The sequence below is a fragment of the Prionailurus bengalensis genome, chromosome B3 (assembly GCF_016509475.1).
Source record: "Prionailurus bengalensis isolate Pbe53 chromosome B3, Fcat_Pben_1.1_paternal_pri, whole genome shotgun sequence".
Lineage (NCBI taxonomy): Eukaryota > Metazoa > Chordata > Mammalia > Carnivora > Felidae > Prionailurus > Prionailurus bengalensis.
The window spans coordinates 41,228,688-41,252,777 of record NC_057355.1 but is presented as its reverse complement, the minus strand read 5'-3'; the positions used below and the strand labels follow the sequence as shown (position 1 = coordinate 41,252,777).

The window sequence follows — 24,090 nt, the reverse complement described above, 5'->3', positions numbered from 1 at the left end:
TGATCTCATGGTTCATAAGTTCTAGCCCTGCATCAGGCTCTGCGCTGACAGTGCGAGCCTGCTTGGGATTCTCTCTGTCTCCCTCTCTCTTTGCCCCTCCCACGTTCTCTCTCTTTCTCTCAAAATAAATAAATAAACTTTAAAAAAATTCAAGCCCAGGTCTTCTTAGTGCTAAGGTTCTTGTTCTTTCTACTATTTTCATTGCTTCCAGAATTAGATTCTTTCACTCCTACTGAGATCAGAGGCGGTGAGAGGACTGACAGTGGAGCTGTGAATGGAACCTAGAAGTAACTGTTTGAACACATGATACCTCCCTGGAGGCCAGGCCTAGGGAGGGGCCCCCAGTGGAGGGCATGGGCAGCTAGAAGCCCCCAGGAGGCCTCTAAGCACCTAACAGCAAATGCAAAGGCAATTTGCATTTCTAGTTTCCTGTCAGTCTTACACAGTGTCCTGCCACCCTCAAAATCTTCCCGGCCGGCTGGCTGGAAAGTGCTACCTTATTCATTCCCCCTTTGGATGTTTCCATGCCCACCTTCCCTTCTGAATCCCTCAGGAGGAATAGGGAGGAGTAGGGAGAGGAATAGGGAGAGGAATAGGGAGAAATGTGGCCTAATAAGACCAGTTAAAACTGAGAACCAATATTTGCAGGAAGTGTTAGAATTTGCAAGCCCTCTCATTAATACTGATACCTCCCTGGTCCTTTGCTCCACCCCCACGGGACAGGAAGAAGAGGCAATATTATCTCCACTTTCAAGGCCAGGAAACGTCAGAGAGGTGAACTCCCAATGTCACACAGCATAGGTTGAGACTCAAATGCAGGCTCAACCCCCAATCCTCTCCTCTTTCTACTTCACCAGGTGGCCTCCTGCTGTATCTTGTAAGAGTCACCTGGTTGGTTTAATGCTTCCCATTTCAAAGCATCTATATTTCAATTCTTTTAATAAGGGCTGTCTATAGCTTACATTTGGGCACATTTTGTTCCTTCCCTCCACTATTTAGAAGTTCAGCATTCTGAGGGTCACTTCTCCTCAGGTTGCCCTAGGGTGGCCTTGCAGTAGTTGATAAAGCAAACCGCATGTATTTCTAGGGCTTCGGGCTCACAGTCTTATGCATGGGGCGGAGATGAAGAGGGCACAAGCTAAACTTTGCATCTGAGAAACAGGAAGCAGGGTCCACCTCTCAGAATACCCTGAGGGGGTAAGGAAATCAGAAAATACTTGTATAAAAGTTTCTACAGCAAACTAAAATACTTGACAGCCCATGTGGGCTGCTGGGGTTAATATGTAAAGTTAAAAAAAAAAAGCACAAAAGAAAACTGTAAAAGCAATATAGTTACAAGTACCCTAACACACACACACACACACACACACACACACACACACACACACCTGTTCATAAAAAGCTGAAGAAAACACACCAAGTGATAATAATAGTTGCTTTGGAGTGGAAAGTCTGTGGGTAACTTCTGTGTAAGTTTCTACATTTTCTATGAGTTATTACTTTTTATAATAGCATAAAAGATCATCCTTCCCTTGAAAAATGCTCTTAAGTGCAGAGAACAAACTGAGGGTTGCTGGAGGGGTGTTGGGTGGGGCGATAGGCTAACTGGACAAGGGACATTGAGGACGACACTTGTGATGAGCACTGGGTGTTATATATATGTGATGAGTCACTAAATTCTATTCCTGAAATCATTATTACATTATATGTTAACTAACTTGGATTTAAATAAAAATTTTAAAAGATGCTAAGGGGTACCTTTGGCTCATCTCTTTCCCATATTCTTATCACCGCCTCCAACTGGCGTACTCTCTCTGCCCTGCCAGAATTTTCTTTCAATATCAGAAATAGAATCTTGTTTATCCACCCATTAAAGGTCTCCCACCAATGCTTGCTCATTTTCTTAAGTGTGATGTACTGTAGGAGACCAACCTCAGTCTCAGGAGAAGCCTACAGAAGTGACGAGCATGAAGTGTCAGGATGGCTATAATCTTCTCTCAAATTATGCCAAAAAATTTTTAAATCACATACATGTTTTTATTTTAATTTGTACTTAAAATAATTTTAATTCTAAAGATCATATGTATGTATATATACAATATGTACACATGTGTACGTGTCTGTGTGTAGATATACAGACATAAAAAATACTTTTATATAAGTAAAAAGTTTTTTCTTTCTTTTTTTTATAATTTTCTAAATGTTATTTAATTTTGAGAGAGAGAGAGAGACCGAACAGGGGTGGGGGAGGGGCAGAGAGAGAGGGAGACACAGAATCCAAAGCAGGCTCCAGGCTCTGAGCTGTCAGCACAGAGCCCGACACGGGGCTCGAACCCATGAACTGCAAGATCATGACCTGAGCCAAAGTCGGACGCTCAATCGACTGAGCCACTGAGGCACCCCTTTTTATTCTTTTTTAAAGAGAGAAAGAGGTAAAGCAAATGTGGCCACGTGTTGAATCTAGGGGGATGGTGTAATGGTGTCCCCTGTATTCTTGCAATTTCTTTAAATGTTTTGAAATGTTTTCATAATAAAAACATTTGAGGGGAAAAGCCTTCCATGGCTGTGACTGCCTATACAGACTCTTTGGTCTGGCCTTCACCGTCACAATCTCACCCTATCCTAAGTTAAATCTCTGCCATGTCTTACCTTCACTTCATGTCACCAGATTTTAGTATGGAAACAATCTCATTCTTGTAAGTTCTACTTTCAAATGCATGCACATTTTATAGCAGTTAATAAAATAGGCACTTTTTAAAAATTATGAGGATATTAGAAAGAAAAAACAATGTAACCAGATGAGAAATTAACCGTGTAAAGGATAAATGTATGACACGGTTCAGACCCTTGGATTAATTAAATATAAGAGGCATGGACCAAGGAAGTAAGAAGTCTACACCGTCACAGTTTGGTGACTGAAAAAGCTGGTAATACCCAGTTTGGCTTAGTGTTTCCTCACTGGCTAAGTTCAAGCTCCAGCTATCTCGCTTAATACCTATGTGATCTTGGAGTGCCCGGGTGACTCAGTTGAGCACCCGTCTCCTGATTTCCGCTAAGGTCATGATCTCACAATTGTGAGATCGAGCTCTGCATCCGGCTCTGCACTGAGGATGCAGACCCTGCTAGGGATTCTCTCTCTCTCTCCCTCTGTCTCACTGCCCCTCCCTGCTATGCTCCCTCTCTCTCTCTCTCTCAAAATAAATAAATAAACATAAAAAAAAACCTGTGTGATCTTGGACAAGTTACTTAACCTCTCTGAATGTCAATTGCCTTGTGTGTAAAAAAGTGACAATACCTATATCTCAATGGGTGGCCATGAGGATCACATGAGAGAACAAACGTGTAAGCATGCTGTATTATAGAAAGTGCCATATACATTTAAAGTACTATTGATATCATTCCTATGAAAGCTTGACAAGCAAACCCCCTCACATCATGAACATAAAAACAGCTCAAAAGATGATCAGGGCATAGAGGAATTTGGAATTTTGGAGTACTTGTTCAGAAATTCACTCTTCCTTTCTAGTAGTTATATAAGCCAAAAAGCCCCATGAGGGTTCCTGGTTTGCATATAATTTTTTTCAATCCTCATGACTTGTTCTTTTTGCTTAAAATACTAGTCAGACCTGAGGCCGACCTTCCATTTTTGAATCCTCAAGTTGGATTAGGATGTAGGGGAGAAATACCAAAACTCAGAAGGGAAATTCCCAAATACAAAATAAACACAAAACCACACAAAACCGCCCTCGACAAGGCCTTTGTTTGTGTAGGGATCACACGCCAGGGTAAGGTTCCTAGGTGGTACTGACCCCCATTTCCTGATAATCTGTCCCGCAAAAGGCATGTCTGAAGGCACACTGGGTGCTCCCTGTGACTGAAGGGCAGGCAGCCCCAATGTCCCTTCCAACCATGTAAATACAGGCAACATCATCTACCTTTACCACTCCTACCTACCCACGTCAATCAGCCTTTCTATGGTGAATTTACAGCACACACTGGCCTGGTATTCCCTCTGCTGAGGTGGAACGCTTACCCCTTGGTAGTGGGCATTTGTTGGCAAGAGTCATGGTTAGCTTTCATTTCAGGTAGCCTCCCCACCAAGTCTCACCGTGGCCATCTCCTGCCCGTGGAAGGCAGGTACCATATCACATTGATGTTTGTCACTCTACTCCTGGGCATACTATAGCCCCCCAGTAAATGTTCACATCATTGCACTGACTTCTGCCCGCAAACTCTTTTGCATTTCCCAGGTGACATCAAAGGGTCTTTGCCATCCATGCATGCATCTGGTCTTACTAAGTCATTTCATTCATTCATTTACTCATTCATTCAACACTGAGTAATGTGTCATGTGCCAAGCACAGTGCTAGATACAAGCGGTAGAGTGACCAACAGCAATAGACATTCTCCGACTGTACAAAGGGCAACGGAAGCATAAAGGCAAGTTCATTCTTAGTTATGCTTTGGGATGTAGTAGGGAAGGGAAAGGCTTCCTAGAGGAAATGATGTTTCTGCTGGGCCTAGAAGGATGAACAGGAAGGATGTCCATGGACAGAGAAAGGAAGAGCAACAGCTTCCTGTATGGGAACAGCATGAACATAGAAGGAGAGAGGCCAGAACATGTGTCTGTCATCTTGTTGCCTGGGGCTAGTGTTTTGGAGTGGGGAAAGGTGGGTGAGACCAGAATCTGGACTAAGGCAGGATAAGAAAGGTCCGAATGCCATGCTGAACGGGTTTATTTATCCTACAGATGACAAGGACCCAACATAGATTTCTGGGCAACAGCATGCCATGATTTGTTTTTACCAAGACTGCTTATCATACATTAATTTGTCCATTTATCTGCTCTCTGCCACAAGGCTGGGAGCATGTGTTAAGCAGGGACAGGGCTTCACCTCTCTAGCACAGTGACTGAACATAGGAGGAGCTTATCATGGGAGGATCCAGGAGAAGTTCATATTCCAAAGACAGGTGAGAGCTCACTGTCCTCCATTACCTGCTCCTGGAAGGTGAGCATGGAGAACAGGTCATGGGTAGGGGCATGGAGACAACACAGTGGCTGTGTCCATGGGGCAGCAAGGCTAGCCTGACTCACTTGGTGAGGAGTAACAAGAGTTGAGATAAGATAATACAAGAGTTGAGAAAAGCAGAGGCACCTCACAGGGAGTGAAAATCAGGGAGAAAACTGTATTCGTGTAAAATGAATTTTATGTGGTTGGAAACAATACGGAATCAAGAAGTCCCCTCTAATCTACCAGCTGGGCTTTCTATGTGACCCCCTCCAGCTGGTGGAAAGTTCCAACCGGGGGCATGCCTACCCACATTCTGGCTCCAGGAAGTGTCTACCCAATCATGAGGTAATCCAGCTACTCATCACTTTCTGAAGTTGCTCAGCTGAGCCTGGACCAAGGGACTCACAGATGGGGAGGGAGGGTCAGAAGGCTCACAGTGTGCACAACTCTAAGAACAGGAGGCCGAGACGGGGGTTAGCGGAATCACCCTACACGCAACCGGGGGAAACCCAGTGACCATCTCCAGGCCGAGGAAAGCATCCACACTGAGCCCAGGAGCCAGACCTGCCCCAGTAGCAACGAATCTCAGCTCTGCTGGCTAATCGAGAATTGCATTAGCAGTTTTGTTTTTCTAGGCTGGCGGGCCCAACATACTGTAACAAGAGTTGTGTTTCCTTTTCCTCTATTCTGAGAGGGGAAATAACAATAGCAGGTATTATTACAGAGCACTGTCTGATACATAGCAGGTAATGCTGCTTCTCTAACCCTTAACAACCGCACCAAGTAGGGATTATTATTTGCATTGAAGCCGAAAGACTGAGTTTCAGTTGTATCCTGGTACACAGTAGGATGAAGATGAAACCCCCACCTGGCCACCTCCAAGCCAGCACTCCCCACACCACAGCGAGCAGCCACACAAGCAAACTAAACAACGTGGACCCGCTTTAGTCATGGAGCCTGTGGGATCACAACACCTCCTACCTCTACCAGACCCATAGAGAAAAGACAAAGGAGCCCATTTTGAGGTCGGTCTCCTGGAGCCAGGAAAGACACAGAAAACAGGAAGTTAATTGTCCACGGTACTGCCAGGAAGGAGACACAAATACAGTCCGGGTAGACGGTTGCCTGCTTAGTGTATTACCACTCTGAGGTCCAAAGTCCCCCTTAGGCCACACCCTCCTTGGTGACAACAACTTTTACCCCAGATTCTTGTGTAAAACACTGCAAGGTGTCTTCTGTTGGAGGAATTCAAAATACTGCGGCAATCAGCAGAGAAGTAAGGACCCCACCGAGGGGAATCACGGCAGGTCACCCCACAGGGCAGGGTAAGAGCTGGGGTGGGGGTCCATGGCAAGAACTGAACCCACTGCCTGAAGCAGTCACTGTGAGACCGTAGGCATGCCATGCCCTCTCTGGGCCAGTCCTCCCAAGTCAGAACTCGGGTGTCATCCTGAACTCTGCCGTCTTCCTCATCCCCCACAGCTAATTAGGCACCTGATCAATCCTCAGACCAACCTCTGTAATTGGTCTTCAATCTGTCCCCTCCTTACCTTAGTTTTGCACTTCCCACATCTCACCCGATTACTGCACTAGCTTCCCAGATGGCACCTACCCCCGCCTCCAGGTGTTCCCCATTCTATCCATCCTTCCAGCCGGAGGGATTTTTCCAAAACACACATCTGCTGGCCTCACCTCCCTGATCACCTGGCCCCTATACCCCTCAGGGTAAAGTTCAATCTCTTTGGCTTAGCTCTCAAACCCTGTGTCTGCCTTCTGCTCTCTTCCTGGCTTATTCTCCAGCCATTTGGAACATTCACCCTTTGCCTGTATTTCCCTGAATGCATTGTGCTATTTCAGGACCATGTACACTGTCGTTCTCTCTTCCTTAGAAGACTCTTCTCCTTTGATAACCCCTGCCAGTCCTTCAAAATTCAACTCAAATAACACCTCTTCCAGGAAGCCCTCTCAGATAATGCAGTCTGACTTAGATGCCCTCTCCTTTCAGCTCCCTAGCTCCCCTATACTTCCTTCTATTGCAGCTCCCCTATACTTCCTTCTATTGTTGGCCTTTCTTTTCTGTCTCCTGTACTAAGTTTCCTAGAAAAGAGGAACTAAGCCCAGACAGGGCCCAGTTGATTTTTGTATCTGTAGCAATACCTAGGTGCCTGGCACAATGCTTGAAACACAACAGGAATTTCTGGACAGAAAAATGAGTGGGATTTCACCCTGGGAAATAGGTCCCTCTGATCACAGGTTAGAGGATCTTTAAGCTTTGGGTGTCTGTGAAGGCTCATCAGTCTACTAGACTGAGTTCAGTTACTATGGGAACTGCTCCTTCTACTTGACCACACTCTTGCTTTATGAGGTCCTATGTGGTCACAGTGAACTTTCTTGACCCTGAATACCAGTTACCACAAATGATGAGCGGCCCCTGGAAGCAGTTTTGTGGTCACAGTAGGGGATGGGAACAGGGAGGGCAGCCAGAGGCCCCTGAGCTCCAAGATTGATGACCTCTGGGCCAGGGCCGCTGAAGGCTGTGCTGCGCAGGGCCTGTAGGGCCAGCCAACCTCAGAAGCCCTTGCCTGAACGCTTCTACTTCTGCCTGCTCATGAGTTAGTTCTCAGTTACTGAAGAGTCCAGTCTTGTGAAATGTGTTTGGTTTCAAGTTTCCTGTTGTTGGTCTAGTATTTAAAAACTGCACCCCACCTGCTCCCTGAGAGAGATAAGGTACCTGTGGTCTGAACAAGAAGCTTCTTGCAGTCAGTCTCTATGTGCAGAAAGCCTGATAGGTGAAATGAAAGTGAGGAAAGGGACACTTTCTGTGGCATCGTTTCTTTCCTAGGAGCTCAGAGTTTTCCACAGCAAGAGAAGGGACGAAGGCCAAACGGGCCCTGAGCCCTTCCCGGCAGTGACATCAGAAGGGACTGGGTTCTTTCTTCCTAAAATGATTCTCCTCCCTCACCCCCTCACTGACCTTGAGATCAAAGTGAGCAATTTTCTTGGCATGAAGGTAGTTCACACCGTCCAGGATCTGCTTGATGAAGCTGGTAGCCTCCTCCTCACTCAGCGACTCCTTCTGGGCCAGGAAGTCGAAGAGCTCTCCTCCCGACACTCTGCAAGACACCGGTGTGGGGTGGGGCCCAGGCCCAGTCAGACCTGTGTGTCAGGGAGCCAGGCCAAAGGGGGCAGCTCCTGAACCTGACCCCCACCATCTGGACGTATGGCAGGATCCCCTCACCCGTCTCTGGGGCTTTGTCCAGCCAGCACCAGGGACTGCCTTTTCTTCTTTTCGCTGTGTTCATCCCTTTGGATCACAAGGGTATGAGCCACTCTTAGGGCGTTACCAGAAGGGCCTCTGGTGACCCTAGGTGTTACCTCTCCCCCACCACGACTGAGGTAGCAGAGGACAGAAACAAGTACTGTGGGATGACAGAGAAGAACATATGCTGGGCCAGCAGCTGGACACCTAGGTTCCAGTCCAGCCCTGCCACTGACCTTGGACAACTGCTCTCCCCCTCTCCAGTCAGACCTCAGTTTCCCCATCTGCAGAATGAGCAGATGGAGTAAGATGGCCCCTAAAGCCCCTTCTTGGATTTTATAAAAGATGGCCTCTTCAGAGTCGAAAATCTAGACATGGTCCCTAATTGAAACGTAAAGACCTATCTAAAAACCCAAAAGTGCTACTTTTGTCCTCACACTCCACACTCTTGCACCTTATGGTAGATATGGCAGGAATGGAGACCCACGGCACAGAACAACCTCTCCTATAAATGCTAGTTTACAGTTTTAGCTGGATTAGAGATTTAGGGTTGCCAGATACAATACGGGGTTTTTATTTGCTAAATCTGGCAACTCTACTGGGCTTGTCTGTCCTCTGACAGACGCTGGGGTATTCAGCCAGGATGTGCTTCTCGGGGGCTGGGTCAGAGCCAAGGGTCATTCCAGGGAAAAATCTCGGGGAGGGATCTGGGCCAGGGGGGTCACCGGGAGACTTGTTCAAAATGCAGATCCCAGGTCCTACCACAGATCCTACCAAATCAGATTCTCTAGCCCCAAAGCTTTGGAACCCATATTTTTACAATAACATAATACTAGTAATTAATATTCATTGACTACTTACTCTGTGCATAATGTGTGCTTTATGCACATTATCTCATTTAACCATCATAATACCTTGTGAGCTAAGTACTAGTATTTTCCTATTTCACAGTTGAAGGAACAGAGGCTCCGTGAGGTTAAGTGACTTGCCTAAGGTCATAGAGCTAGTAAGTGGGAGTCAGGATTCAAACCCAGGAAGAATGACTTTCAACCACTATATCATACTAAGTGTCCTCAGATGATGCTTATATGGCTAGAATGGCCTCTGTCCCACTTTGGGGAATCACTCACTCCCTGCCACCTAGTTCACCTTAAACGGCACCAAAATTTCCTTTTCTCCTTTTTTTAAAAATGCCCAGAAGCACCCATGGACACACTAATCAATCTCAGCATCCTGAAAAACAGAACAACTGGACACAATGAGGTACAACAGTAAGTATACAGCAACACTTATGACACCTACATCTGCTTAAGCCTCTTGTTCAGTGCTACCCAACAGAACTTTCTACAGTGATGGAAATGCCCTCTATGAACACCGTCCAATATAGCAGCCACTAGTCACACGTGGCTACTGAGCATTTGAAATACGGCTAGTGCAACCAGGAACTGAACTTTAAATTTTATTTCATTTGAAGTCATTTTAATTCAAAAACTGAAATGGTGTGAAATATTTTCCCGTAAACACAGCTTTGTTGTTTTGGTAGGATTGTATTTCATGCTAACCACTGCACTGAGAATGAACTAAATGTGCTGTAAGTGTAAGATACACATTGGGTTTTGAAGATGGAATATGGAAAAAAGAATGTAAAATATCTCATTAATGATTTTTATATCGATTACATGTTAAAATGATAATATTTTGTACATATTGGATTGAATAAAAATATTAAAATTAATTCACCTATTTCTTCTCACTTCTTATTTAATGCAGCTACTAGAAAATCTAAAACTGAATATACGGTTCATATTATATTTCTATCGAACGGTGCCAATATAAAGGGTATCTCATTTAGATCTAACTATTAGTTTACAGGAAATACAAGACATAGAGGAAGAAGTTAACTAATGGCATGAGGCAGGAATAAGCCAAATCCAGACTGTGAGACAATCAATGGGACAAATGACCTAGTTTTTCCAACATTATTCTCTCTCCTTTTGCGTATGTTTGAAATCCACTCTAAGTGAACAGAAAACTTCCGGGGGGAAGACTCCATGATCTCCCTCAGCCGCGCTCCCACATAGACAATGATCACCTGGAAGTTCTTTCATAACAGATGAGAAAGCCAAGGCCCACAGGAGGCGAAGGAGCTACACAAGGTCTCCCAGTAAGGCAGCGTGCGGTCAAGGCCGTGTCCAGGCCCCAGCCACGGTCCAACACTGTCTTCTCAGACTAACATGTGATGGGAGATAAGCCGCCCTAACTCTCTCAGCAAGGTCTCTCAGGAGCTGGGGGTAATGGGAACGTCTACCTGCTCACCTTGTTCTGAAGAGCAAACAAGTTGGTGCATTAAGGAAGGCACTCAGCACAGTGACCAGCACCTGACTGTGTCCCATCAGCAGGGACTTCTGCCATGATGTTATTATTTGCTTATCACATATGGTTAGTGCGGGCTTAAGTGGTGGGAGAAGGTGCTGGGAATGCAGGGAGGCTTGGGTAGGGTCTGGACTCAGGGAGCAAGGGGATGAGACAGGTGTAACAGGCAGGCATCTCTCTGCAAAGGCACAGAGATGGGGGCAAGCGCAGGGCATGTATGTGGCAAGAAGTCCCTGTGCGCTGGCCGGCTTTGGAGATGAGCTGCAGACCTGCTGGCGTGCTGGTTCTGCCACTGACTACCAAGTCACTCTCCACCTCAGTCTTCTCTCATCTGTCAAATGGGGTTGAAAATATCTCCTGTTAGTAGACAGACAAATGCCAGAAGCCTCTGTTCCTGCTGGGGTGTGAGCTTCTCAAGGGCAGGAGCCATGAATCAGATCCTCATCCTCAGGGCTGGTGTCTACCACGTGACAGATGCTGAGTAAATATTTAGAGAAAGTGGGGCGGGGTGGTGGTAAAGGGGTGAAGAGGGAATGAGGTGAGAAGGTGCAGGGGTGCATACTATCTGCTCCAGCCGCAGTGCCCCTCTACTCAGTCAGCTGGGTGTAGCCTAAAGCATCTGCCTTGGTGTTGGCATCGAGGTTTGTGCACTACTTTTCCATGTGTTTCATGGGTGAGGCCATCCTCTGCCCCACCCCTACCTGGGCAGGTGCTGGAACCTGAACCCCTCTCACCGGCTGAAGCAGAAACTCTGAGTCTGCTCTGCAGACCCAGGTCAGAGGGCCAGGACAGTGGTCCCAATCCTTCCCTAACACAGACCCAACCTTCCCCTTGGGGTGCAGCACGTGAGAGTCCCAGGGCTGAGCTTTTCTTCTTGCAAAACAGGAATGAGGAAAAAAACCAGCTTCGCTGCTCCCTGGGAGGGGGGAATCTCACTGTAGAGTTGGACAAGTGCTATGAGACCCTCGATAAAGTCCCGGAAGTAAATAACACGCACCATACTGTCATGAGGCATAGCAGTGGCAGAAGGGTGCTTGGTTCCAAGCTGGCCACCGGAGCAGTGAGCCTTCCCAAGCATTCTCTCACTTGAGACTCATATCCACCCTGAGGGTAGATGGAACTTCTGGCCTGACTTTTCAAATGAGGATACTGAGGCCCCCAAGAGAGCAAGTGACTTGCCCAAGGTCGCACAGTAAGCCACAGAACCAGGAGTCACAGCCAGATCTTCTCAGTCCCAGTCCACTGTGTGTTCCTCTTGCCACATTGTCTCCACATTATAAAGTTTGAATGGGTGCAAAAAGGAAAGCTCAAGGCCACCCCAAGTACTGGGTAGGCCTCTGACATCCCTGTTGAGCTGCATTTGAGCCCTCGTCACACCGGGCTATTGTTACCTGTCTGCCTCTCTCCCCAGCTAGGTTATCTTTGCTTCCCCAGCACCTTGTGAAACAAAGACATTCAATAGAAGGTGGGTGGATAAAAGAACAAAGGGGGAGGGGAGCCTGGGTGGCTCAATTGGTTAAGTGTCCGACTTCGCTCAGGTCATGATCTCACGGTCCTTGGGTTCGAGCCCCGCGTCGGGCTCTGGGCGGACAGCTCAGAGCCTGGAGCCTGTTTCGGATTCTGTGTCTCCCTCTTTCTCTGACCCTCCCCTATTCATGCTCTCTCTCTCTCTTTCTGTCTCAAAAATAAATAAATGTTAAAAAAAAATTAAAAAAAAAAAGAACAAAGGGGGAAAAAAAACATTAAAAATATCAACATGATATAGCATATTCTATAGCATATAAAAGTGAAGGCTTGGCATCTGCAAGAGACCTGTCCAGACCTGCTCAAATCCACAGGGCCCCTCTGAAACACAGGACCCAGCCTGGCCCTTGTTTTCTATACTTCTAGCCCCTGCTGGGTCCTATGAGGCTGTGGCCTCGGGCACACCCTACCCTTCCTACCTTAAATAGAATGCTGCATAAGTGTAAAAGAATCTCATGATAACGTGGATGTGTCCTGTCACCTAACACCACTGATGTGAAGGCCCAGGCTGGGTGAGGACTTTAGGGGATAGTAATCAGCCATTTTGTTTGAAGGTGTGATCTGAGCAGGAGACTGGGTGAGACATGGTCTCCTTTGGATCCCAGCCACGGTGGCCCTTAGAATATTCCTCAGAGTCTTGGAATGGTGGAGGCTGATGAGCCCACAGGGATAAACATCCAAGTCTGGACACTCAGGCTGGGGACACTCACATCAGTGCTCAGGCAGCTCTCCTCAAGGTTTTGTTCATTTTTCCTCAAACATAGTTTTTCCCAAGGGTTTCTCTTCCCCAGAGCCATTCCCCATCTCCTCCCAAATTTCTCTCCTCTCACATCCCAAACCTCTTCAGCTTAAAGATGAAAAGCAAAACCCAATAGTCTGGGTCTCTTCTCCTCTCCTCTCAGCATTCCCAGGATCAGTCCCCTTCCTGCTAAGCTGACCTTTGCCTCTTTCCTCCCCACAGGTTGGTCTGCTTGCTAGAAAACCTTTTCAGATGCTTTCTTGGATGTGTATTGAAATGATCTGTGTAGACAGTGATTTGGAAAGGATGCTGCCAGAGCCACTTGGGCCCAAGAAGGTGCACTCAAGTTAGGGCACTGGAAAGCACTGCTGACCCCGTGGGGTGATCTGCCAACCCATTCTCTGGTATGCAACCACACGGGTATCACTTTCCATTAGCAGGGAGCCCAGGAGGCTCCAGAGAGGTCAGGGGCCTGGATAAGAGGCCTGCCAACTCCCCCGCCCCCCCGGGGCTGACTTACATTTTCAGAGCAAGCTCCACATATGACATGAATTAATCTACCGAGATTTTGAAAATATTCTTTATGCCATACAAAAGTCAACTTATATGGCAAAACCAAATCCTTCCCATCCCTGCTTTCAACAGCCCTGACCAGAGGCAGCTATTGCTAAGGAGGTCATGGATGGAGTGATGACAGTTTAAAGGGACTTAACTCAGGGCTGGGTATGTCTTCTGAGTACTGGTCACTTTAGCAGAAAGCAAAAGCAAGCCCAGCACCAGACAACAGTTGCTGAGAGGGACAATGGGATTGGGGTAAACCCATCCACAAAACCTGCAATTCCAACTGAACAAGGCGGGCACTGATAGTCATGTTTAAACACTGGGCAAACCCACTAACCTGTTAGGGCACCGTGAGGACCAGGCAGTCAAAGGCTGCTGATCAGCCCAACAGGGGTCACCAAATCCCAACACAAAAGCCCATGAAAACCCCTTCTCTCTTGGGAGGTCCTCCCTGGGACACCCTTGTCACACATTGTTCCAGCACCATTGCTAGCCTTAGCAATCCCCAGCACTCCATAGTCAGACACCCCAAGAGCAGTGAGACAGCTTCAAAGTAAAAGAGGTGATAGAGAAACTATGAATAGACAGAACTGAGCAAGCACAGCAGCTCAAGCAAGTCACACTGGGAGTACCAGTGCGACAGCTTGATGGTAGGGATGGTGACAACTCACTGGAAGAGGGCACATAACTGTTGCTGACCGTGAGCCCTGCTGGGAGAAACAGGGACATCTCAAGAGCATCCCAGACCCCAACTCCTAGGGTTATGCAAACCAGGAGAAGCAGGCAATTTCTCTAGCAATTAAAGAATAAAACACTTTAATCTTATAAGAATAAAAATGACAACAACAAATCATTTGATAACTATAAAGGCAAATGAATAATGAATCCTGTTTTAGAACAAATGGCCCAGGGCTGACAAGGCTGCGGGCAAACTGGAAACCGCTCCTATACTGTAGGTCCTACAGGTTAACTAATACCGTCCCATGAAAGTGAGGATATCAAGAGCCCTCCAAATGTCAGCCTAGTCATCCCCTTCCTGGGGATTGATCTGAAAGGATTAATTCAAAAGAAAAGTGGGAAATTATGGGAAGGAAGTTGTTTTCTGGCCCTGAAATTTGTAATGGTTAAAAGCTGGAAAATCAAAACGAAATGTCCAACGATAGGGATATACGAGTATGTAATTCAATGAAACATGATACAGTCAGTTAAAAGAAAAAAAAAACTATTTGTGAAATTATGCTGAAGGGGAAGAGTAGAGCAAGAAATTGTGCAAGTACAATGATTGTATACAAATAGATAAAGGCCGAGAGGAACCACAGAAAAACATGAATAGCTATGTTTGGATGGTCGGATTGTAAATGCAATTTCTTTTCAGTTGCTGGAAAGTTTTTTTAAAGCAGTGGCCTAGCCACCCCAGCGGGGGTAAGCTTGTCGCTCTCTGCTGGGAACACTGTGCCAACTGTTGACCCTTAGCCCTGCGGCATGCCACACCTTGGGCTGTCCACATGGCTGACCGCACCTGTGGGACGCCCCCAGGCTTGCTGAGTCAGGCAGCGGCATATGCCAACTAGTCCAAGTGGCTGAGAGGTCTACGGGAGAGACCGGAGGACGCTGGAGTGAAAGGAATAGCACGGGCGAGTCTATGCATTTAAACAGTGAGATGGATAATTTAAGCATCAATGCAAGAGTATGCAAATGCCCATCTGCTACATAAATCTATATCCTGGTAACGTCAGGGCTTAGTTCTCAAATTAGAATGACTTCAAATGTCAGGTGGTCCACCCAACTTGTGCGCAGGTTAAGGATGGCTGTCACATTTACAGATGGGAGCTGAAGCTCAGAGGAGTGAGGTGTCTTGCCCGAGGTCACAAAGTCAGGGATTTCTGAAACAAATGCTGCCACTCCTCTGCAACCAGCAGATGCATACATGCCCATGAGGCTCGGAACACTCCCAACACCAGGTCGTGCTGCTTGATTGCACACGGCCATTGTGACTTGTACAGTCCAACTCAAACTCTGTTGCCTGCCAAAGCTCTATCTCCCCATTCCATGGAGACACCTCCAGGAGGGACACAAGGTGGCCAATTCCTGGAGTCTTGGTATCATCAGACTATGACGTCTTGCCCAGTTAGGCCAGCATAATGCCATCTCATCTCATGCTCATAGCTGTCTGCACAAGCAGTGTGGACTCAAGCCCCTCCTCTTCCTGGCTCTAGGGTCTTATAAGAGACCTGGTCTCTCAGTGTTCTTGTCTGTAAAATGGAGATAGTAAGAGCTTCCGTGTGATAAGATTTTTATGAAGATTAAATAAGATAACAGAAGTGCTCAGTACAGTGAATACCAAGTAACTCCTCCGTGTTAGGAGGACACTTCCCTCAATAGTCTTTGTGAGGACTGAACAGGATGGCAAACAAGAAGCATCAACAAATGGTTGCCTTATACTAGGGCTCTGTAAATAATAGCTATTATTATGATAATGAAGGCATCAAACAGAACAAATGTGGGAATTTTTCCCAAGAAAGGGCTGGAGAAGGGCTTTGCAGAGCCTGAAGGATATTTGTTCCTCTCCTCCTCATAGAGAAGACCCCTCCCGGACAGCCTCTCCTCCCCTCATACTACCTTCTTACACCGCCCCCCACCCCCCACCATCCTCCCACATGCTCTGCCAGGAAACGACCCAGGGGCCAGCCATTGCCTCCCTTTTATCCCCAGGGTCCCATGAAAGTCAGACCCAGACCCTAGCCTTCTGTCCCTGATGCTCACCAAACCCACCCACCTTTGGCCCAAGCTCAGAAGGAGGACGAGGGGGGCAGCAACCAACGAAAACTACCCACCATTGACTTCACCTTCTTTGGGCCACGCTCATGAGGTCTGGTTGCCGCTGCCCTCTGGGACCTGTGGCTGAAGCACCCACCACCCTACCTGCCTCTGCTGCCCCCCATGGGTCCCAAACACCCACTCACAGCTCGAGGATGAGCACCACGTCGGTTCGGTTCTCAAAGACGTCATGCAGCGTGATGACGTTGGGGTGCAGCACCTGCCGCAGGATGCTCACCTCCCGCTCGATCTCCTCCCGGGACACGCCCCGCCGGCTGGCCCTGCTCTGCCGCTTTTTGATGAATTTGGCCGCGTACTCCAGCCCCGTGCTCTTCTCTCGGCACTTCTTCACAATGGCAAACTGGCCGCTGTGGGGACACAGACCAGCACAATCAGGGTGTAACCGTCCATCAAGGAAGTGACCAGTTGTCAGCCCCAGGCCACACTAATTCATTCCGCCAGAGTAGGACAAATTATATCACCAGCCTGCATCCTCCCCTGCCAGGTAACGAGTGGCTGAGAGGGGCCAGGTACTGGGCTTCCTTCTGTTCATATGAGTACTTTGCCTTTACTAGGAATGAATGCCAGTATTGTCATTCCCCGGGTACAGATGTGAACACCGAGGCCCTGAACGGTTTCCTATTTGATCAGGATGACACAGCTTCATTGTTCTTAAGTCTCTATGAGAACCCGAGTCCAGTATCTGCTAGATAAAATCACAATGTCCAGAGGCTTATACTACATAATGTAAAGATTAGCAAGGAAAAACATAAATATTGGTATGGCCAAAATATTAATGGTAACAGTTATTGAATTTGAGTCTGTCTTACCTGGACACAAGTATAAATTCATCCATTTATAATTGTGATATCTCTATATTCTCATGTTTGTACCTTTGCCCCCAACCTCCTCCCAACAAATAAAATTTCAATGACCTGAGCAAAGCAAGTCCTCAGTAAGGAGACAGAGAAAATACGAGAGTGATACACTTAATGTAAAGACAAAGCCAGAGCATTTGCTGGCTGGGTTGGTGGGATACTGGAGGAGGCGGGGGTGGGTGGAGGCAGCCTAACACTGCTAATAACCATAAGGGGGAGTTGGTCACAGCGAGAGGGCTGATGGGACCAGAGAATTGCAAAGTGTTAGAAAACTGAGGCACAGGAGAGGTCAGTGACAAGCGTGAGGTCATCACAGAGCTAATGGCCAGCTCAGGTGCCCAGCTCACTGTCCACAAAGCCACTAAGTAGTTATAGAAGTCAAGAATATGCTAAGTGCCCCTCAGGTTTGGGCCTAGAAATGCTTCATTCTGGAGACCAATACAGTAGCCATGGAATGGTGTCCATGCGAGTGGCAGGTGGCCCTGAGCCAGCTTCTCTGAGCGTTCCAAGGACAGCCCACTCCACAGGGGAGGGAAGCAGCCTTCTGTTCACCATCTCAGTTCAGGTGGTCAGGGTGGGTGGGCAGCTCTAAGGGCCTGGAGACGGCCCAGTGGTCACCCTTCCTGGCATCTTCCTACTCCCCTTCTATCATTCCCACAAGTGCCCCCACGTTTGCTCACAATACCCACTGCTAAGACAGAACTCAGAAAGTTTGCAGGTTCAGCTTAATGGCTTAATAAGCGATGCCATACTCCACACTTAAGATGTACTCTCTTTGCGGCTCTGGGGTAAAAGAGTTACACACGATGAAATTCTCGGGATATTTGCCTCAACCTCAGAAAATAGCATCACATCTGAACCACTCCATTCCTAGAATAATCCTCAGTGAGACAGTCTTCAAAATAAACCTAAGTGACAAAAAAAAAAAAGTCAAGTAGAGCAAGCAAGGAATACATATGCCAACACTTAAATAGCATTCTATGAAAAAAAAAAAAAAATAGCATTCTATGGCAACCACCTTAGAGACATCACCAGATACATATTCCTGTATGTCTCCATCCCCTCATCCTTCATTCACTTTAGTGCTGCCTGAGTGTCTGGTCTGTGCCAGGTCCCATGCGGGGCAAGGACCAAAGGCACAGATAACAGGTACAGAGGGAGCTCTGGGGAAGGAGGGGCCCTGGGGCCTGGGCTAGGCTGGACAAGGATGGCTTTGTGGAACCAAATTTATATTCCATTGTCTACTAACTCTAAAGTTTCAGGGGTGCCTGGGTGGCTCGGTTGGTTAAGCGTCCGACTTCGGCTCAGGTCATGATCTCATGGTTCGTGAGTTGGAGCCCTGTGTCAGGCTCTGTGCTGACAGCTCAGAGCCTGGAGCCTGCTTTGGATTCTGTGTGTCCCTCTCTGTCTCTACCTCACCCCTGCTGTGCTTTGTTTCTCCGTGTCTCTCAAAAATGAATAAATGTTAAAAAAATTTTTTTTTAATAAATTTTCAGCTATTTATGCCCCAAATATTGGCTCCTAGTTGTCTACACACAGGAGCTGACACAAGCGGAGTGAAGCCAGGCCTCCCAAAGCCAGAGTGAACACATTCAGGGAGATCTCTAACACTGGTCGCTTGGAGCTACTATGGGCCTCAGGGACATTGGGTCCCTTAGCAGGAGCCAGGAAACATCTGACAAAGCTTCCAGTCCCAGGCAACTGTGAGTCTCCGTGTCAAGATGGCCATGCTTTTCTTTTCTCTGACATCTTAGGGACCTGGCATCAGCAGTTTTGAGGGCGGACAGGGCTTACTCTTTCCAGCTGACTGATGGGGAAACCAAAGCTTAAGGATTTTAAGCATTTTGTTTAAGCCTACAGAGCACAGAGGTGGAGGTGCAAGGTTTTTATAAAGCAGAGCAATATATTTCAGTCACCTTGAGATAGCCCCCTCGCTTTGTCTTAAGAGGGAAATAGAGGCATTTTTCTGTATCACATGACTTAAAAATTCCTCAAACTCTCAAAAACGCAAATGAGTGTTTGCTTTTCCTGGTTGAGTTTTCCCCTTGTGAGAGAGAGCAGCTGCAGCAATGAGAGGTGACCGGGGGTCAGTCCTAATATGCAGGCAACTTCCTCGCACCAAAAGGAGGCATTTTGAGAGCCAAATACCAAGCAACACCCCTCATCTCCCCCTCTCTTCCTGGGGGAGGGATCCTCCACTCAACCTGCCCTGGGGAGCCCAAGGAGAGCTAAGGCCACCTATGGGTTTTCCCCTCTTGCTGGGCCACTACGGAGAAGAGGGGAGAATACGCTCCACTAAGGCCAGCCTCTTGGCTGCCAGGCTTTGGGCAGCAAAAGCAGCCTTCCGGGGCAGACAGGCCTGGACTCAGGAAACTTGTGCTGTCCTCTGGGGAGAGTGGCTCTCTTCTCTGAGCGTCAGTTTCCTCATCTGTAAAATGGGAATCATGACTCCCTACCAGGGAATCATGATGACTGGAAATACCTGCGATGTTGGCCCAGAGTCAGCTTAAAAAATGATAGCTAGTATAACTGTTACTAGTTTATTGCTCACATGAAGGCCAAGCAAGAGGCACCCCAGAAGTCACTGATTTAAATGGTGTGCAATATGTGGCCAGGGAATCAGTACCATTTTGAAAGTCCTTCTGATGAGTCTAGTGCATAACCTGATACAGGAATATCTTTGTTCTAAGCAGTTAACCAACTCTTTTAATCCTTGGAGCAACTGTCTGTAAACCGGTATCACCCAGGGAATTTGTATCCCAGTCTCCTGGATCTGGGCTGCATCCTGGGAACTGAGATCTTTAAAAACTTCCCAGGTGACTGATGTGCAGCCGGGGCTGAGGAACACCGCCTTACAACAGTCCTCTGATTATCTCCCTTTGACAGATAAAGATACTATACTGCTGTTACTCATTTTATTCCTTGTCCTTTTATCACCCTATCCCTTAGTTCTTTGATTTGACATTCGAGGGAAGGAGTAAGGGGGAGAAGGGAAGGGGGGAGAGGAGTGTCGTCTCTCCCACCAGGAGTCTTTTGCTTGATGGGTCAGCTCCAAACCAAGACAGAAGATTACCCTAGGCTTTGGGGGTAACAGGAATGGAAGTTTACATTCAGACACACCCTGGTCGCAAATGCAAAAATCAGAGCTGAGGTTAAAAAAAAAAAAACAAAATAAAATCAGAGCTGAGGTGACTCTGTATTATGCCTGGTAATGGGCAGGTAAAAGCAGTGATGGTGATGGGCCTAATCTGCCCATTAGGATGCTCCAAAGATAGGAGTTCAGGCCCCACAGTGCAGAAGTTGCCCAACTTGGCTATGGGGGCAAGAGGTAGGTAGCGAGGAGCTCTCTAGGTTAGGACAGAGACCCCCAGGGTGTTATCCAGAGAGGGAAGAGAGGGGAGCCACCCAATCTCTAATGAAAATCGTTATCAACACTAAGTCAGAAGTTATGGGAATGCTAAAACATGGGATACATAAGCACAAAGCACACATATTCCAATTCCCCTCCCTTCATACTGCAAGAGTCAATACCTAACCCATGGTCTAATGCAGCAAAGAGCTGGTATTCAGGAGGCCTAATTCCTGGTCCTGCCATCAAAGCCTCATGGGTTGGGGCAAGGAACTGCCTTCTCAGTTTGTGTTTCTCCACCTCCCCCTGAAGTCTCACCTCAGAAGGCTTCTGTCAGAAAGCTCTAAAAAGCCCACAGCAAACTGAACAGAAGTAAAGGCCTTCCCTTCATTCTCCATGTGGGTTCCAGTCAAAGCCCTGCCCTGACCCCAGGCAGGCTGTTCAACTCCTTGGGCCTCAGTTTCCTCCCTTGTCAAGTGGGGATGAGAAAACCTAGACTGGTCACGTCACAGAGGAAATCACAAACAATGCCTGAGAAAGGGCTTTACTATCCAGCCCTGTAGAAAGGCAGGAGGCATGGGTGGGGCGGGGGAGGGGGGTTCAGTGCCCAAGGCTGGCGTGTGAAAGTCACGTGGCCTGGTTTAGTAAGGGACAGTCAATCCTCCAGACACACACTACCTTCTGTGCTTATGCCAGCACACTCTTCTGCAATTAAGTCAGGAACACACCCCTCTTCCCAGGCAGAGGGCTCAGCTCCTCACTCACTCAGCACCCCCTGAGGATGAAGCAGGCTGCATCACGAGTGAGACAGATGGGCCTCATTTCAGAACACAGCAGGACCCAGGGTGATGCCCCACAAGGGTGTCCTAGTGTCTACCCAGGAATCAGATGAAAAGGCGTAAACCCAGAACAGTTTCTCAGTGCCAAAAACGATGTTACATCTCCAACACTAGCTCCTCAACTTCACGGAAGAACCTGGCTCAATCACCCCCAAATTTTTCACTGCCAAAGAATAACCCGAGCAAGACCCAGATCTCACACCGTTTAGCTTTTGTATAGCAATGTAGATACTACAACATTTATACCCAGGTTTTCTCTTTATAAACTAATCTTACATTCATTCTTTTAATATTTGCAGGTATCATTCTTAGTTCCATTTCACAGAAAAGAAAGCGGAGGCTTAGGGAGGTTAAGTGACCTGGTAGTTGGGCCCGGTAGCCAGCCCTGATCGCAGGTCTAGGACGTGAAATCCCGCCTACTGACTCTAGCTTCATTAGTGTACCAAGCAGTGAGGAGAGGGGCCCACCCCAGAAGAGAGGAATATTTTATCACTGATATTATTCAGAATTGCACGAGCACATGAAAATAGAAAGCAGACTTATTTTTATTTTATTTTATTGTTGGTTTTAATTTTCAAAAGACAATGCACCCGTCATGGCTTGCATCAAGGAGACCACATCCACAGCCCATCCACCCCTACCTGCCACGGTAAGCTGCAGCCAGTCTGACTTGCTCTGGCAATCACGAGGGGTGGGCTGCTAAAGGTGTTTTGTAAGGTCTAGGAATAGAGTGGACTTAACTCACTTCCTTTCTCAGACAACTTTTTTTTTAATTTTTAAAATATTTATTTATTTTGAGAGAGAGAGAGAGTGCATGTGCACATGAGTAGGGGAGGGGCAGAGAGAGAGGGAGAGAAAGAGAGAATCCCATGCTGCCAGCGCAGAGCCTGACTTGGGGCTTGAACTCATGAACCATGAGATCATGACCTGAGCCAAAACCAAGAGTCAGACACTTAAACAACCAAGCTACCCAAGCACCCCTTTCTCAGTCAACTTTAAAGTGTCCATGAATTCAGTAACCTGCCCCGAAGTCACCAGTTTATCAAGGTAGAGATGAGGCAGAGCTGCACAGAATGCAAACCCAGGGATGAGATGCCACTGAGGGGAGTGGTGGCAAACATGCAGTGTTCTGAGTCATAGGGTTGCGGAGACCAGGTTCTTCCTCCTGCTTCCCCCAAGTGGTCATTACAGTTCCTCTTCCCACACTGCAGAACAATAAGCCATGATTCTTCTGGAATTACCCTGCAAGTTTCAGGGCTACAGGGCAGGGATAATGCTTAGATGCTTCCAATCAAGGCCACCCCAAGGGCAGCCTAACAGGTTGGGGAATGGGTTCGTCAGCTAACATGTCTCAAAGGCACGGGCAGGAGCAGTTCAAATCTGTAGTCTGCAAGAACCAGATCAGCCTGATCCCAGAGGACTCACACCCCGATCTCATGGCAACAGCCTGTCTGGGGATGATGTCACAAAGCCCCCTCCTCACTCCTCTGCCTAGCCAGCCTTGACTGTGGGGCCTTTGTGGTTGACTGCCTCTTATCTCCCATCCATTGCCAAAACATCCAGCCCCTAGTCAGGCCACTCCCAATTCCCATGAACAAGAGCCTTCTCCTCATTGCCTTAGCAATCAACCCATTTCTTATCTCCTATACCCTAGTCCAAGATTAAGGGTCAAAAGACCCAGGTTCTGTTTCCAGTTCTACCTTCAGCAAATCACATTCCTTGTGTGTAATACAGACATAAGAATATCCCAATCTCACAGGACTATGATGAGAATGAAATGTGAAAGCACTATGTGAACTAGAATTTTTCCATGGATGTTAATTATTTTTTCTTTCCATCCACTAGATCGCCACATCCAGATCCTGGTCCCCATTTTCCAATCCCAGCACATTCTTGAACCTGATTCAGCCCCAATGAATTGCCTCCTCAGATCCCAGCTTAAAAATAGATAGTGCTGCAGGGCACCTGGGTGGCTCAGTCATTGAGCATCCAACTCTTGGGTTTGGCTCAGGTCATGATCTCGAGGTTCGTGATTTCAAGCCCCACATCAGGCTCTGCTCTGACAGTGCAGAGCCTGCTTGGGATTCTCTCTCCCTCTCTCTCTGCCCCTCCCTGCTCACTATCTCTCTCTCTCTCTCTCAAAATAAATAAATAAATAAATAAATAAACAAACAAACAAACATTTAAAAAAAGAAGAAGAAGATAGTGCTGGGGAGGGCCATGGCAGATGAAAAGTGGGGTCCCAGGGGATGCCAGGATCCAGGAAGGCAGATGATACTTGGGACACAGTTACTCAAGGGCAGGGCAAGGAACCAATTTTCCAGGAACCCAAAATAAGGTGAAGAAGTATAAAGTCACCAGAAATCACAGGAATCAGGTCAGAATTCCAGGACAGAGAAATAAGGGTAATGAGCAAAAATTTACTAAAAGCCAGGTGGGCAGCACATCGGGAACTAGGTGGGCAAGCAAGGAGTGTGAGACCCACAGGAGGAACATCCAAGCCAGCTGGAGGTGAGTGGAGACTCTGGAGCAGGTAAAAACATCAGCACAAGACCTACAAACACAAGAGTTCCTGGAGCCATCTAAATGGTCTTTTCTTGGGGCGCCTGGGTGGCTCAGTCGGTTAAGTGGCTGTCTGTGGCTCAGGTCATGATCTCGAGGTCGGTAGGTTCAAGCCCTGCCTCGGGCTCTGTGCTGATAGCTCAGAGCTGACAGCTTCGGATTCTGTGTCTCCCTCTC

At 47.4% G+C, this 24,090-nt stretch overlaps 1 protein-coding gene across 3 annotated transcripts in view; it reads right to left on the bottom strand.

Moving 5' to 3' along the window:
- The window catches only part of DAPK2 (death associated protein kinase 2), a 118,358-nt gene that overhangs the window by 37,887 nt on the left and 56,381 nt on the right, over positions 1-24,090 (bottom strand). For all 3 annotated transcript variants that reach the window (XM_043555203.1, XM_043555204.1, XM_043555202.1), the window contains exons 3-4: positions 16,432-16,653; positions 7,987-8,125 (exon numbers count right to left, since the gene is read on the bottom strand). In XM_043555203.1, the coding sequence (XP_043411138.1) occupies positions 7,987-8,125; positions 16,432-16,653 (361 nt within the window). The remainder of the gene's footprint in view (positions 1-7,986; positions 8,126-16,431; positions 16,654-24,090) is intronic.